Source organism: Solanum lycopersicum, chromosome 1 (assembly GCF_036512215.1).
Source record: "Solanum lycopersicum chromosome 1, SLM_r2.1".
In the NCBI taxonomy this organism is placed as follows: Eukaryota; Viridiplantae; Streptophyta; class Magnoliopsida; order Solanales; family Solanaceae; genus Solanum; species Solanum lycopersicum.
This window is the reverse complement of record NC_090800.1, coordinates 82,529,531-82,544,638: the sequence shown is the minus strand read 5'-3', so window position 1 is coordinate 82,544,638 and position 15,108 is coordinate 82,529,531. Positions and strand designations below refer to the sequence as shown.

At 33.4% G+C, this 15,108-nt stretch overlaps 2 protein-coding genes across 5 annotated transcripts; one reads left to right on the top strand and one right to left on the bottom strand.

Moving 5' to 3' along the window:
• Nucleotides 1-6,050, top strand: LOC101250449 (exosome complex component RRP41 homolog). The gene is made up of 12 exons (XM_004229929.5): nucleotides 1-239; nucleotides 335-381; nucleotides 577-637; nucleotides 2,943-2,981; nucleotides 3,069-3,136; nucleotides 4,065-4,143; nucleotides 4,229-4,265; nucleotides 4,429-4,545; nucleotides 4,658-4,743; nucleotides 4,818-4,907; nucleotides 5,002-5,084; nucleotides 5,785-6,050. The coding sequence occupies exons 1-11, from the start codon at nucleotides 186-188 to the stop codon at nucleotides 5,053-5,055; spliced, it is 732 nt and encodes a 243-aa protein (XP_004229977.1). The 5' UTR covers nucleotides 1-185; the 3' UTR covers nucleotides 5,056-5,084; nucleotides 5,785-6,050.
• On the bottom strand, nucleotides 6,051-12,150 carry LOC101249960 (putative glucose-6-phosphate 1-epimerase). Of its 4 annotated transcripts, none has more exons than XM_004229927.5 (9): nucleotides 11,546-12,150; nucleotides 10,526-11,076; nucleotides 10,219-10,293; nucleotides 9,753-9,809; nucleotides 9,496-9,659; nucleotides 8,891-9,025; nucleotides 8,321-8,423; nucleotides 6,701-6,800; nucleotides 6,051-6,488 (listed from the first exon to the last, which is right to left on the bottom strand). In XM_004229927.5, the coding sequence occupies exons 2-9, from the start codon at nucleotides 10,634-10,636 to the stop codon at nucleotides 6,307-6,309; spliced, it is 927 nt and encodes a 308-aa protein (XP_004229975.1). In that variant the 5' UTR covers nucleotides 10,637-11,076; nucleotides 11,546-12,150; the 3' UTR covers nucleotides 6,051-6,306. The 4 variants fall into 4 exon arrangements, with proteins under 4 accessions (XP_004229975.1, XP_010326804.1, XP_010326806.1 ...); XM_010328502.4 differs by having other exon boundaries at nucleotides 11,541-12,107; XM_010328504.4 differs by lacking the exon at nucleotides 11,546-12,150 and adding an exon at nucleotides 11,328-11,518.
• Between the last annotated feature and the right edge of the window lie 2,958 nt (nucleotides 12,151-15,108).

The window sequence follows — 15,108 nt, the reverse complement described above, 5'->3', positions numbered from 1 at the left end:
GTGTGAAAGTTGCTCTTCAAATTATGCAAAATTTGAGACAAACTTTTATAATTTTTTTTGCTGGGAAGATACAAATATAAAAATAAAATCCCAAAATACCAAATGCCAAAACCCTGATTTGCTCTAAAACCTCAGGAAATTGGCACACTCCAACTATTCCAGCCTCCTTCTCCGGCCGAACAAAAATGGAGTACGTTAATCCTGAAGGTCTCCGTTTAGATGGTCGCCGTCCAATGGAGGTTTCTTGCTCTCTCATCACTAAATTTCTACCTTTTTAATCGTTATCTTCATTCTCTTATTACTTTGATTCGTCTGTGCCCGTGTTTACTTTCAGATGAGACAACTTCGTGCTGAAATAGGGGTTGTATCGAGAGCAGATGGGTAACTACTTAGACTTCTATCTAATTGCATTATTAAGTTATTCTATACGTCAATTTGTGACTAATTTATCTTTTTTGAGTTTAATTAATTGGTCTGGTGCTAAATATGGGTTAGTTCTGTAGTTAGGTTATGTTTTTGATAGGCTGCTATTTTATTGTACCTGCAACTGAGTTTGTTTACTCTGATTATTTGCAGTTCTGCCTCGTTTGAAATGGGGAATACCAAAGTCATTGCAGCAGTTTATGGTCCTCGGGAGGTAAATTCACGTAATACTCAGTCTGTTGATTTTGACTCTTTTTGGATTATGAATCAAATTATTTGTTATTTGTTGGTATTATTGTCTAGGTGAAGTAATGGTTTTTGAACTGAAAATAAAAGGAGGGAAGTTGTTTGTCTAGAAATAACAGCTTGTGTGATATTGTGTTCCATGATGGAGGGAATGTGGCTTGGTAAAACAAGATTTTTTTATGGGTTGCCTGCTAACTTTTGAAGTGTGGGGTGGTGGAAGCACGGCATATTCGATAGTTTAGTTTTTGCACTAAGTTATCTGAGAAACCTGATCAATTGGTTCTTCATTGATAGGCATGAATATGGCAAGGCAATGTGGGTCTGGCGTGGAGAAGGTTCTGAATATTTAGTATGAAATTAATTAACTTAATCCCTAGCATTAGTCAATAAATGAGAAAATAATAAGTTAATGAAATAAAATTATTGTAAAGTATAAGGTAAAAACCTATAAAGGTTAAGAGAGACAAATACTAGAAGGAAATCAACAGGAAGCCTGATGAAAGGAAAAAGGGTGCTGGAACCATAAAAAAGCACATAGGAATCGGAAAAGAATGATAGAACCATTAAAAGCATTAACGAAGCCATATTTGATATTCCTTGCTTCATGTAATTCATAATATACAAAATCCTCTACCAGCCCTGCCTTGTGAAGTTGCCTCCTAAAAATTTGATTGGATATCCTGTTGTCTTCCTCATTAAGGTTTTCCTTTTGATGCAGTAAAGTAATTAATTGATCAGCATCTGAGATCCCTATCAGCACAAAAGTGAAAAATTTGGTTAGCTTTGGTACATTTTTTTTGATAAAGTAAATAGTTTTATTAATAATAGGAAAACCTCCAGTGTACAAGCAATAACAACATACCTAGTGAAGCCACAAGTGGGGTCGGGTAGGATGTACGCAGACTTTACCTTTGTTGGGGCAGAGAGGCGGTTTCCCTTAGTCCCTCTACTCTAAGGAAGTATAATCAAAGCAGGATTGAATTTTATTAAATTTAATTGGTTAACACTTGTGTAATAAGGAGTTTCTTGAGATTGATTCAGGCAAAGTATTTTTGTTTGAGTTAATGCTCGCTGATGAAGGTTTTTAGCCTAGCAGGAAAAAAAATGGAAATAGGATACTGCTATTGTAGAAGACCTGTGTAAATTCGGACTTTGTCCGTTTTGAAAGCTTTGTCAATTTGCGAAGTACAACTGCGAATTTGTGCTTGCCTTCAGACATCTTCTCCATAATTTAGTTGGTTTGTTGTTTTTCGTGTCAGTTGGTCCTGCAGTAATTAATTTATTGTAGGAATAGTAAAAAAAAAGCAGATACATAACTAGGTTGTACCCTTCCAGTGTGCCCCAGGTGGTTTGGGCTTGGGACTTCCATGTTGGATGTCTCAAGTTTGAAACCCCTTGCCAAGGAAAGCAAGGGGTTTGCCTTATGGGTCGAGCTCGTCGCACCAAGCTTGCCTAGTGCGGGTTACCTCTCTTGTGTGGTTTGCAAGCTATTATATAGGAGCGGGGGTCTTACCTATGTGCACCCTAAGGGTAGCGGCTGCGGATTTCTCTCGTCATTAAAAAAAATATTACTAGGTTGTAAACTTTATCACAGGGACTTAAGAGGATCTTGATTCACTAGGAGTTAAAAGTTTGAAATGCATACTAGTATGTCTAAATGCCAATAACTGTCTTCAACATAGGAAGTGTTGTATAAGAAGTGTTTATCAAGGATTAGAATAAGCAGGAGGAATTATGCAAAGGATGCAATTACCATTGCACCAAAATCAATTGTTGTATGTGCTAGCACGTCAAAGTTATAGTTCTCAACGGAACTTCTGTTGCTGCTTAAAATGGATGGTGTCTGCGGAAGTTTAGGTTGAATTTTAGGATGTTGAGTGTGTAGTATGGATGCATCATTGCAGCAAACTGCCTAGAACGGCATTAAGCTCAATTATAGAAGATGACATCCAGTCCAGTTTTTGCGGAAGAAAGCTCCTAAGATACCGGATGTTGCAATTATCCACGATCAAATTAGTGCCTGTTGTTCTTGGGTGCTCAGTGCATTGAACATCCATCCAACAAGGAAAATGAGGGAAAATTTACACTTGGTGCTTTATTTTTTTGAAGTAAGACTTGTATATCACACTGGTATGCAAATTGGATACCAGTAATGTACTTTTGCAAAAAGTATCTAATCACTACCTCTGTGATCAATGATAAAGATATCAGTCTTAATTTTGATATATATAAAGGTTCATTCAAATGTCTCAATTGTTAGTTTCATCATTCAGGTTAAGAACAGGAGCCAACAGATGAATGACCAGGCACTGGTAAACTACCTTTCATGATGAATTCTTATACTGCAAGATGTATAACCTTAAAAGTGAGATGATATGATTTTACTTGTCACTCTTTAGGTACGTTGCGAGTATAGCATGGCTAATTTCAGCACTGGCGATCGCCGGAGAAAAACAAAGGGTGACAGGTGATTCCATGTTACCTTGTCAGTCTCTTTTTTCCCTTTTATTTTATGTGTTTTCAGTTTTCACCCATGCAATTATATCATCTTGCTCTGCTGACAGTTCCATTATAATTAAAATGAACTCTGCACGTGTGCTTGAAATTCAATGGACAATATTCTACAGAACTGGTGCTGGTAGAAGAAAAGTTGTCCCAACTCTGAACTGTAGCTATTTAGGGTTCAAAAGATGGAAGGCATACAGAGCACTAACGGTTGTTGGATGGACAAGCAAACATATTCTATAGGTGTTGAGCTTTTGTGGGTAGTTCGTTAGGGTGTAAGGTATAGTGACTTGTGGATTTGGCGCACGTCATGGGCTCAAACTCTGCCTCTGATACAAGCCTGGTATTTATGTGCGAAGGGTGGAGGGCTGGCTTTCCACTGAATTTTAAACCTTGAGCCATTTTTCCTTGCTGATTTCTTGGTTATTTAAAAAAGAAAATATTCTATAACCTAATGGAAGACTTTGGAGCTCTTTAAGCACTTGTCCAGCCAAGAAAGATGCTACTAGGATACTAGGATAGTAACTATAGTCTGTAGTAGAAAAGGAATTAGAATCTTAGGAATACTTGTAGTGCCCAAAAATATTATTTAATGGTAAGGCTGCATAAGACGGTTGAACAAATGTTCCACAGACAATGCAAAAATTATCTTGAAATGAAGCTAGGTAGTAAACACAGTTCAAGAATCACTAATCTTAATATGCCAACTCTTAATTTATCGTCTATAATTACCTACAATTAACCAAGAAAATTATTCAATCTATGATATTCTTTTAAGGAGAAATTATTCAATCTATGACACCGACAATTAACTAAGAAAAGTTATTCAATTTGTGTTACTTCTGGTTACACGATGTCTATTCGATGATACCTATGTTTTCAATTCTTAGGAGATCCACGGAGATATCTCTTGTTATTCGCCAGACAATGGAAGCTTGCATATTGACACACCTGATGCCTCGCTCTCAGGTTCGTAGTCCGCTTAATCTCTTTAACTTGAATAAGTTATGTAGTCTGACCTCCATTTATAGTTCCTTGATATTTTGCTTTTCAGATAGACATTTATGTCCAAGTCCTCCAAGCAGATGGAGGTAATCAGCACGGTGTTTAGTGTTCTATTCTTCTGTTCTTCAGAATCAATCAGAAATTCGGAATAGATATTAGCTGTCTGGCACTGCATGCAGCCCATATTTTGTAGTTCTATTATATTTTCCCTCTAGAAGTGCATTCTAACTAAGTTAGCACATTATTTAGGTACAAGATCAGCATGCATAAATGCTGCCACACTGGCACTTGCTGACGCCGGGATTCCCATGCGTGATCTTGTTACATCATGCAGTGCTGGATATCTGAATAGCACACCTCTTCTTGGTAAATTAATTCCGAAAAATTTAGTTGATTTTCCGGTTCTTTATTTTAACAATATCATTCTTTTCCAGTATTAATATGTGAATGATCTAGTTGACGTTACTTGTTAAAACAGATTTAAACTACTTGGAAGACAGTGCTGGAGGCGCTGATGTCACTGTAGGAATTTTACCTAAGTTGGACAAAGTGACCCTTCTGCAGGTTTGTTGACTCCTATTACGAATGAAATAAGGCTTTTGGCCTGGTGGATTGATGAATAACCTTCTGTGCTGCAGATGGATGCTAAACTACCAATGGATATTTTTGAAAATGTCATGCAATTAGCAGTTGAAGGCTGCAAAGCAGTAGAAAGCCACATCCGAGAAGTAAGACTGACAACTCATTGCCTTCTTACCTACTTCATATAATTATTTCTGTAAAATTTTCTACTCTTAGCATCTCCTGTTGCTCTTTTTGCAGATATTGTTAGAAAATGCTCAGACATTGGTCATTCGCCAAGGGTATGGCTCTTAACAGGCCGAGGAATTTTTATTGAGTCTTTGGTAAGATGATGCCCTTCCTGATTATCTAATGCTGGTGAACATTTTTGGTCAAGATTGCTAATGTTTTCTCAAGGAAAATGAGAAGCAAAGAAAATTTGTGAGAGTCTTGCTTGTTTCTTCCAGATTATTCCTGTAGCATTCTTTATCTCCTTTTCCAGCGGGTGGGGGTTAAGGGTGGTTTTAGGAATCAAAAAATATGTTCAGTCAAGTACCATGATACTTTTTTGTGGTGACAAATAATTGAAGTTCGGTGAGGGAAAATATATTGCAATTAGTGCAACGTATAGGCTAGTCTGTACTCGAATGAGTTCATTTAACTAGTTCTGTGGATAATATATGGCGGAATCTTGTAGCATAAATTGGTAATTTTCAGGTTTGACATAGTAAATATGGTGTCTTAAATTTTTCTCTGCATGCTGTTTCTGGCATTGCGTTGGTAAAATTTTCAATTGCCACTAGGATTATAATCTGTGCCAATTATCCACAGAACTAGTTCCAATTGCCACTAGGATTACAATCTGTGCCAATTAAGAAAGTGCAATTTATATGTAAATCACAACGTTATCTAATTCCTCTACCTTTTCTACATGATGCAACACTCAAAAAATCAGTCTTTACCTTTTCCTATTTAATTTTTTTAGGCACTTACCTATGCAGATTATTTGACCCATGGTTCATTCTGCTTGTTTCCAAATTGCAGCAATACCTGAAGGAAAAAAGGAGTCCTGGATTTGCTGCTGCAATTTTTTTTTAAAACAATGGTTGATCAAAATGTATTAAGAGTACTATTCAGCCAGAGCTTGTGGAAAAATGATTTCTCCTAATGTATTCTTCACTTTACCTATGGTCTTTTTTTGCTATGTCACGGTGCTTTTAGGGTGTGTATTTATGGAAATTGATGATTAATGTACAAGTTAAAAGTTATTGGAATAAAGGAACAAGGCTTTGCAGTGTTGTTACTTCAAATCACAGAAAAGTAGGTTTGGTCTACTAATACGTCATCAATCATCAAAGACAGCCAGTTACACAAACCTGAAAAGTACATTGCAATGCAAAAACAACTTGACTCTTCAAAAGACACAACACCAAGCAGCCATTCTAAAAAAACGATAGGCTTTGGTGGCTCAACTTCATAACATCATTAACAAGCAAATAAACCTAGTATAGATAGAGTATACGGTCCCTCGTTAAGCTATAAGTTGCTGAGCATTACTAAAATGTTTCAAAGATCACAAAAACTTGATGGCACGGCCACAAGCTCTACACGACCGGTCCATTCCTCTCCTGGCTTCAAGGTGATGGGTTTTTCTATTGCTGCTCCATCAACACAAAGCATCTGTTTATACTCATCATCACCAAAATCCACCATTGCTTTGGCTTTCTTCTCCCATGGATTCCACACCACTGGAAAAAGACAAAGATACCAAAAGTTTTAGATATACATACTATAATTGGTATGATCTAGGGATTACAGATATTATCAGGTCTTTTAAGACAAGAATACATGACTAGAGATACTGAACTAAATCCTGGTAAGACTTTAGCCTAAAGGGTACAACAAACGTTAGTGGATACTTCCAAATGATGACCCTCCATGTTAAATTGAAGATACTTACCAGTATCTGGCAGTCCTTCCTTCCTTATCAGATATGTCCGTTTCCTTTCATGATCAAGAACAGCAATGCGATTAGGAGAACTAAGGTAGACACGGTCCATCTGCAAGAAACATAAATACTTGTCAATCCTATAATAAAAGGAATACCTTCCAGTTAAAAGAACATATCAATTTACAAAGGTAGAAATAATGCCATCAAATGCTAAATATTTCGACTTTCTTCCAAGTAAAATCCAGAAACAACATAAGATGTTAAAGTGTCATTTCTTCAAATGGGTGAAAAGGAGCACAACGATTAAGAGGACTGAAGTAGCATACGAAGTGGATTTTCTTTCATGCGTATTAAGTTAGAGAAAAATGTTTAAAATGTCAGAATTAATTTCCTTACATCTTTGGGAACAATTCTTGATAAAGAAAAGAATATCTGAAAGATTGGCAAACCTAAATTCATATATCTAACCAACAGAAGTTCATTCAAATTCCCAAGGATGTCTAACCGATTGAAGTTACCATCTTCGATATATGAAGGAACTTCAATTAGAGAGACATGGACTTTGTTTTGACAACCTTTGAGACACTCTTTTCTTTGTTTTGCCTCGGCTGCAAATCAAACATGAGACCTCATGGTGCCCAACCCACTTCATTAACCACTAGGCCACATCCCTTGGATGCATGTAAATATATAGTTCTATCCTTTTGACATTTTGAACTAGCAATAATTGTTAATAATTACTTGAAATTTCTTGTTTTTGTATTTTATTCTTAACATAATTTAGTAAAGCATGAAAGAAATCCCACTTTGCTTGCATACCTTCGTCCTCTTAATCTGTTCACTCCAAGTAGATTAAGGACTAAGGATATACTGCAAGGACAATGTCTAGACAATTAGCTTTAGAACTATAATACAAATGACCATACACATCCCTCAATTATACCCAACGCTTACGATACATCCTTGCCCTATCACAATAAGCAAAAAGCATCCTAAACTATCCCATACAAGTTACGTCCCTCCATTAGTTTTATGTTCAGAAATAATGGGTTCAACCAGAAGCACAAGGCTATCCCACCAAATTCAATACATTAGTCACCTTCCCTATTTTATGCCACTTGGGACATGAAAGCTGGAGCTAAGGCTAAAAAGATTCAGTAAACCTTAATCTCAAATCAAATTGTTCAGTTGAACTGTTGTAGAAACAAAACAATAATATTCTTACCAAAAATTACAAGATATCTGTTATTTTCAACACATGAACTGTATCTTTGTTATTTTCAGCACATGAATAATTGGTTGCAAGTAAACTTATAAATTGTTTTATGAATTACAAGTAACTATTAATTATACATAAAGACTTCAAGTTATAAAGGTAAAAGACGATTGTGCGTATCTCATTTACACATGGAGAAAACTACTTTTAAAGAGACATTATAATTATACATATAAAGGGTTCAAGAATTATAGACGAATTACGTATCTCATTATAAAGGGTTCAAGATTGTCATAGGGTCTTATATAAAGTTACTCCTGGAGATATCTTATGCCACCATGAATGATGATATTTCATCTTTCATCAATAACCACAAAGTTTTGAGATAACGTAGTTTGTATTGAAATATGTACCTCAGATTCAAAAGTTATGGCATCTCCTTGTTCAGTAAAGCGTTCTTTCTGGCATAGGTTGTCCAGATAGTCCAGTGTTTCTAAACCTTCGATCCTTATTTCACTGTGGATAAGATTTCATGTAATAATCTAAGATATTGGGAAGGACACAAGTCATTAAATCATTGTGCAACACATAATATGATGATGATATAAAACAAAATTGCTGTCTTCTTCTCTGGAATTTGAACTACTACAAAATTTTTGCTGAAAAAAAGTATAAAGATGTCGGGATGGGATAAACTCATTCATGCTTCCAACATCAGTAGAAATGTTGATAAACAGGAAGTCCACCAAAGTAATGAAAGCTCTTCTCTTATAGGAGAGGGGCAATTGAACGAAAAGAAATTGTTCAAGAAGTGGGAGAAAAAATCATAAAAGAAATAGCTTTCAACTAAAGACGCAGATGATGAAGGAAAGTATACTTTAATAATGTAGCTTGCGGAAACCTTAAGAAGGGACATAGGGGCAAAAAGGTATGAAGGTCTAATCGCAGCGCAGTTACAAAAGAATAAAAAGGGAATAACATACCTTATGTCGGAAACAGAGAAGTATGTATGATAAGCAAATGAGAAGCTGAACTGTTTGCCATTAATATTTCTGATCCGAGATATCAAGGACAAGCTTCCATCTGATGCCAGCGTAATCCGGAGGCGAAACTCAAAACTAGAAAGTATTAATGAAGAGACTCATCAGTGCATTCAAAAGCTAAAACTGTAAGAAACCAAGTAAGCATAAAACTGACTTTTGACATGAAATACAGTCAGAAGTACTTCACTTACCTATCTATCTATGAATTGGTTTTCACATCATGGTCAAAATAAACTAGGTACTTTATCTCAGCAGAAAATAATCTTGAAAGCTTCCAATTAAATGAAATCGGAAGTATCCAAATTCAAAGTTAGCTAATTTAAGTCCGTTTTTCCAATTCTTTGATATTTACATAGAAGCCGATTTTATCATCATGTTCTCATGAAGTCATTTTCAAAAGCAAAGAGGATTTTGAGGTACAAAGACTACATGCATTCAACATAAAACAATCGCAGATTTTGATATGGACGACAAATAGCTTTTGATTCAATATCTAAAGCTCCATACTGGAACCACCAAATGTTTGCTAAGCTTGATGACCATACCTGTGGGGCCAGAACTTCAGATCATCTTCTGAAGGTTTGAGCAGCAAGTCAATGAAAGATTTTCCTTGTGGGTCATATGTGAATAAAGATGGAGGGTCATCCTCAATGGTCCAGATTCTGTTTCTTGCGAATCCAAGTTGCTCAAGTGAACCAGCATTTCCATACTGCAGCACAATTAAGATAATCAAACAAAATGCTAAAGAGTACTCACTGGAAGAAATTCAAGAAGATAGATAGAATTGCACATTCAAAGGTACCTGGGGAAAGCAAGCTGAGATTCCTCCTCGTGTAGCTTTTGGAGACTTGAAGATGCTCTAAAACATAAGAGCAATATTAGAATATGAAACAGGAATAGCTTTCACATTTGATCAATTACAAATACAGCTTTCCTCTAAGCACATGGCATTGTAATTTGCAAGCAAAAGATGATTTATAAGTATCCTGTCTACATCAAACAGCAAACTGAAATTGTAGGACTAAACATCCTCAATGAGTCAACTTTGCAAATTTTGCTGACTCTTGCCTACAACAAGCAACATATAGTTCCAACCTTTACACCAAAGACAAGTGATATAGAACTTGAGGGAAAGTTTATAAAAAAAAGAAAAGAAATAGAACTTATAAAGGAAAAGGTCCAATCCTAGAAGCTACAGATCTCCCTCACTAGCCAAAATACAAGTTTTACTCATAAGAATTCACTGCCAGTAAAATGGAAAACCTAACCTTACTGCTATTGAATAGGAGTTCTTCCCCTCGTTCATTCCGCCAAGACGTAACTTGTCCTCCTTGCAAGCTAACCTGAAATAAAGGAAACTGTCAATAACCATAGAGCATTGGGGAAATAAAGGTCTGCTAATCGGAGATCTCATTCCAATTACAACAGGTCAAAAGAGTAATGACATTAATGGCTATGTACTATGTAATTGATAGAAGATTTCGAAGATGATTTCCTCCATTAATGATCTAACAGACGCATTTAGAATCATCAAGGCATTAGATCTAATTAAACATAGAGTTTACAGAATCTAACCCGTGCAGAGGCACCCTGAGGGTTCCGAAGCACAACCTGTTCAATCCCATTCCAATCTTTTGTTACTTCAGTAGCTGCTGTATGATCCCAGACTGCTGCATAGTGCCCCATTTTCTAAGCACTTCTTCCTTGGTTCACAATATCTCTAAGAAAAATCCTTGAAAACCCTTACTATGCTATTTGGACTAAAACTGCTTCCAGCAATGAATCGACCAGACAAATGCCTCCAGTATATATATGATATTTTCGACTATCTTAAACACAACCCTTCCCGGAATCTTGTAATCTAGTGAACCCCACAATACAAAAAATCTTCAACACCAATCTGCCTTTCTATTCTGAACTTTTTCACAAACTCTCACATTCAATGTAAATTTACACAAAACCAACTTTCCTTTACCAGCAAATCAGACTTCTAACTTGAACAACAAAAAGCAACATCATCTTCTTAAGCTACCCCCCCAAGAAACCAACAAAATATGACATTTGGCAACAAAATGTAGTAGTACCCAAATCCTAGCTAAATTCACGGAGCAGCATGTGATATTTACCTAAGGAAAAAGAAAAGTAAATCTTGTAAGTTAATGAAGTTAAAAACACACAAAAAGTTAAAACATTTACTTCAAAAGTGACCTTCTATTACCAGTTCTCTAACCTAGACCACAAAATTCTCAACACAAGATAAAATCCCAAGTTTCAAAACTTTAACAGATTTAGCAAAATCAAGAATTGTCTTTTTTGCACCCCATTAACCTAAAATTTCAAACAACCCCCATTTGTAAAAGTAGTAGTGAAAATGTACCTAATATTTCCAGAAATTACCAACAAAACTTCCAAAGAAAGAAAACCCCATTTCAAGGAAGCAACAAAATATGAATAAAATAGAGTAAAACGTTAAAGATCTCGACTTTATTCAACACGCAGAGTGTAATGTAAACAAGATGGAAGAATAAGTAAACAGTGCATTAATTAACAGCAATTAATACTTAAAACACATATAATAAAGATGTCAAACCTTACTTATAACAGGGCTAATCTTGAAAACTTTGCAAGAGACTCAATTATAATACTGCATTTACAATTAAAGGGTGTTGCAAAAATTGAATCTTTTTTTCTTCTTGACAGAGAAAAACGAAGAGGTACAAGTTGATGTGCAAATGGGGTCAAGATTTTACAAATAAAAAGAGAGGGATTTTTGGGGAGATACAAAGAGGTATGACACTGACTACAGGTGACGATTCAATTTTCAATTATCTTGACAAAACTTCTACGGGAAATTAATAAAATAAATCAAATAAGGAAATAAGTTAAAAGGAAAAAGAAAAATTTAAAAACAAAAAAGTTAAAAGGAAAACTTAATGAGAAAATGCAAGAGAACTCAGGTGCTTTTGGAGTGATTTTTCAACGATGTGAAAAAGTTGGAAATTTTATTAAGAGTATATATAAAATTTTAATGTTTATCTTAGAAAATAATTTGGTACATGTATGATTTTTAATATTTATTATTATTATAGAGAAAATTAAGTTTAAGGTGTGTGAAAAAAAAAATTTAGACAAGGAAAAGGAAAGATGAGAGAAAAAAAGTTAAATGAATTTGTATTGTTAAAAATAGGATGTATATAGAGAGAGGTGTTTTTCGATGATTATTTAATTTTTACTAATAAATGATTTGATTGCATTAAAATAAGAAAACAGAAAATAATTTACCAAATAATACGTAGATTTATATAATACTCACTTTTTTACACATCAATGATGGACATTCCCTTTTGAGATAACACATCCTAACATATATCCAAAAACAACTTTTACTTTCAAATACTAAGGTTATTTGGTAGCAGTTGATTAGATTTTAAAGTTATGTCATACATATTTACATATTATTTATGGGGAAATATTTATATTATTTTACATTGAAATTAGTTATATAAAATTTGATCATTTATGTACACTATTAGTCATTTCATTTAATTTACACATAATACTACTTATATATGATATATTATATGTATATTTTACCTTCTAATTAGCTTAGCTATCAAACGACTCTGTTAAGATGTATTTGATATGGATAAAAAGTATTCTGAATAATAAATTTTCTTTACGAGACCAAACTTTTTACAAATAAGAAACTGATTATAGAAATAGAAAAACAAATTTCGTAAATAACTTTTCAAATTCATTATCTCTTTCTAACTTCCATTGCCTCCTTGACCACCCCACTCCACAATCATATTTTATCAACATTACATATATTATATAAGTGTGTTTGAAATAATTTATGTTACTTACCGATTAAATATTTATATAAAAATGTGAGAAGATTATTTAAATTTTAAAAATAAATTACGAAAAATATTTTTTTCCGTACCAAATACTAACGGTTAATGTAACCACACTTATATCACATCATATAAAAACAAAATATAACAGAAATTTTGTAGTAGTACATGCATGAATATCAATATGGAGTGTTTGTGAATAAAGCGAAATAGATACGTAAGTTCATATACAACTAAGCCTCAATTAAATGATTGATCAATTATAGCAAAAGAATATTATCCATCTGTCTTATGCAAGTCAAAATCATAAAATTTCATGGGCATCAACATCATTTGTATATAGGTGTTGCATATTAATCAATAAAATATAATAATTAAATTATTAATTTAAATTAAATGTATAACTATTGTTTGATAATTGTATCCCATAACAAACCGTTACTATTTCGCCTCTCTTGTGTTTGTATAAAGCGAGAGAAAATTATATATATATATATATATTATTTTATTTTTCGTTCCCCTCTCTCCCCTCTCCCAGATCTTGCTCGTCGTTCTCCCAGATCTCACTCGCCTCTCTCACTTTATACAAACACATATGTATATATCGCGTTTGTGTTTGTATAAAGCGAGAGAGTTATATATACAAATACAAATGCATATATTTTCGTTCTATACACATATGATTGTACACATACGATCTTCCTCTTTTCAGTTTTCTTTTGTCTTTCTCTCTTTGTCGCTTTATACAAACACAGATTATACAATTCATCTTTTGTATATGTATACCGAAACGTATTATACAATTACTATCTTTTGTATATGTACAACGAAATATACATATTTATGTTTGCTATAGAGCGCAATTATACAAATTATATCTATATCATACAAATATAATTTTTATGTTTGCTATATGTGAAAGTTTCTCAAAAAATATTATAGTTATATAAATAATGTTATTCAATATTTAACGATAAACTTGTTTTGTAAAATAACAATATACAGATTTTGACGCAATTCCTTCATAAAAAAATTAGTTTTGCCATTATCACTATATGCGTGCCGATAAGAAATAGTAATAAATACTTATCTAATAAAATTAATTAAGATATACATATATTGACGCGAAAACCATCACAAAGACATAGAGACAAGCATATATATGAAGCAATTTTTTTTTATTGAAAAATATGATGCATGAGAGTCTCATGTGCTTCTCCAACTTTTGCCCATCAAATATCAGACACTATTGTTTCCTCATCTAAATAAGAAATATTCTTTTTTTTCGATCAAAAGAATAAGAAATAGTTATTTAAATTTGTGCCATGTTCAAAATAGATACCAACATTTAAAAAAATATGTTTTTATGTAGTGTATATACATATAGTTTGACTTTAAATTAGCCAAATAATATTACACTCTATACTATTACTAGACAGACGATAGTGTACGGTGTACCTATTGATTCATAGTTTGACTTTAAATTGTGGTTGGAAATCGAATGATATATATATATTTTTAAGTATCGTCTTAACCTTGACATGTTGTTTTCATCAATGGTCTATATAATTAAAAAAAAAAAACATAAAAGATGTTGACCCAAAAATCTGGATATTAATTATTAACAAAGGTGCATTGATCGATGATATCGAAATAATCAGATAATATCTCAGACGATCACTTAACTATGATTTTTTCCACAAAAAAGTTACTTAACTTTAATTTTAATTTTAACTCAAAATTCATTTAATTAGTATGAGTTATTTTCACATAAATTCACTTCATTTTAATTTTTGACTTAAAAATTGTTCAAGAAAGAATTTTTGTTACGTAAAATTATCCAGTTTCGATTTTTAATTTAGAAGTTATTCAACTAGGATAGTATTCATTGATTGTTAACACAATACATATCTAGTTGGTTGCGTAAAAATAATGACATATAGATAAAACTTATGTACATACTGATTGATTGATTGGTGATAGTAATTAATAATACGTGAATTATTATTTTAAGAAATCTCATTAATTCTTATTTACAAAATTATTTTACGCGTGCGAGGAATGCCATATAAGAATGTCATTTTCAAGTAATTCCTATGTAATATGAGTAATCTCTTTATTACTCGGTACGTAGCAATCCTCTCGTTATCGATCGATCAATCACGGCATTATGATAAATAATTAAATAACTAATATATGAACCAAACGAGGCAATAATTGAATCGTCAACGTCAAGCAGAAATAGCTGCGGTCATAAATACAGATAGCAAATTTTCATTTGGCAGTATGAATGACTCATAT

Bases quoted from the DNA above. Each gene is read 5' to 3' on its own strand.
- LOC101250449 (XM_004229929.5), top strand. From the start codon at position 186: ATGGAGTACGTTAATCCTGAAGGTCTCCGTTTAGATGGTCGCCGTCCA. The intron at 3,137-4,064 runs GTGATTCCATGT...TTCAATTCTTAG, and splicing joins AGAAAAACAAAGGGTGACAG to GAGATCCACGGAGATATCTC. The intron at 4,546-4,657 runs GTAAATTAATTC...TTGTTAAAACAG, and splicing joins GAATAGCACACCTCTTCTTG to ATTTAAACTACTTGGAAGAC.
- LOC101249960 (XM_004229927.5), bottom strand. From the start codon at position 10,636: ATGGGGCACTATGCAGCAGTCTGGGATCATACAGCAGCTACTGAAGTA. The intron at 6,801-8,320 runs GTACATATTTCA...TGTTTCTTGCAG, and splicing joins CCATAACTTTTGAATCTGAG to ATGGACCGTGTCTACCTTAG. The intron at 6,489-6,700 runs GTAAGTATCTTC...GTCTTTTTCCAG, and splicing joins GGAAGGACTGCCAGATACTG to TGGTGTGGAATCCATGGGAG.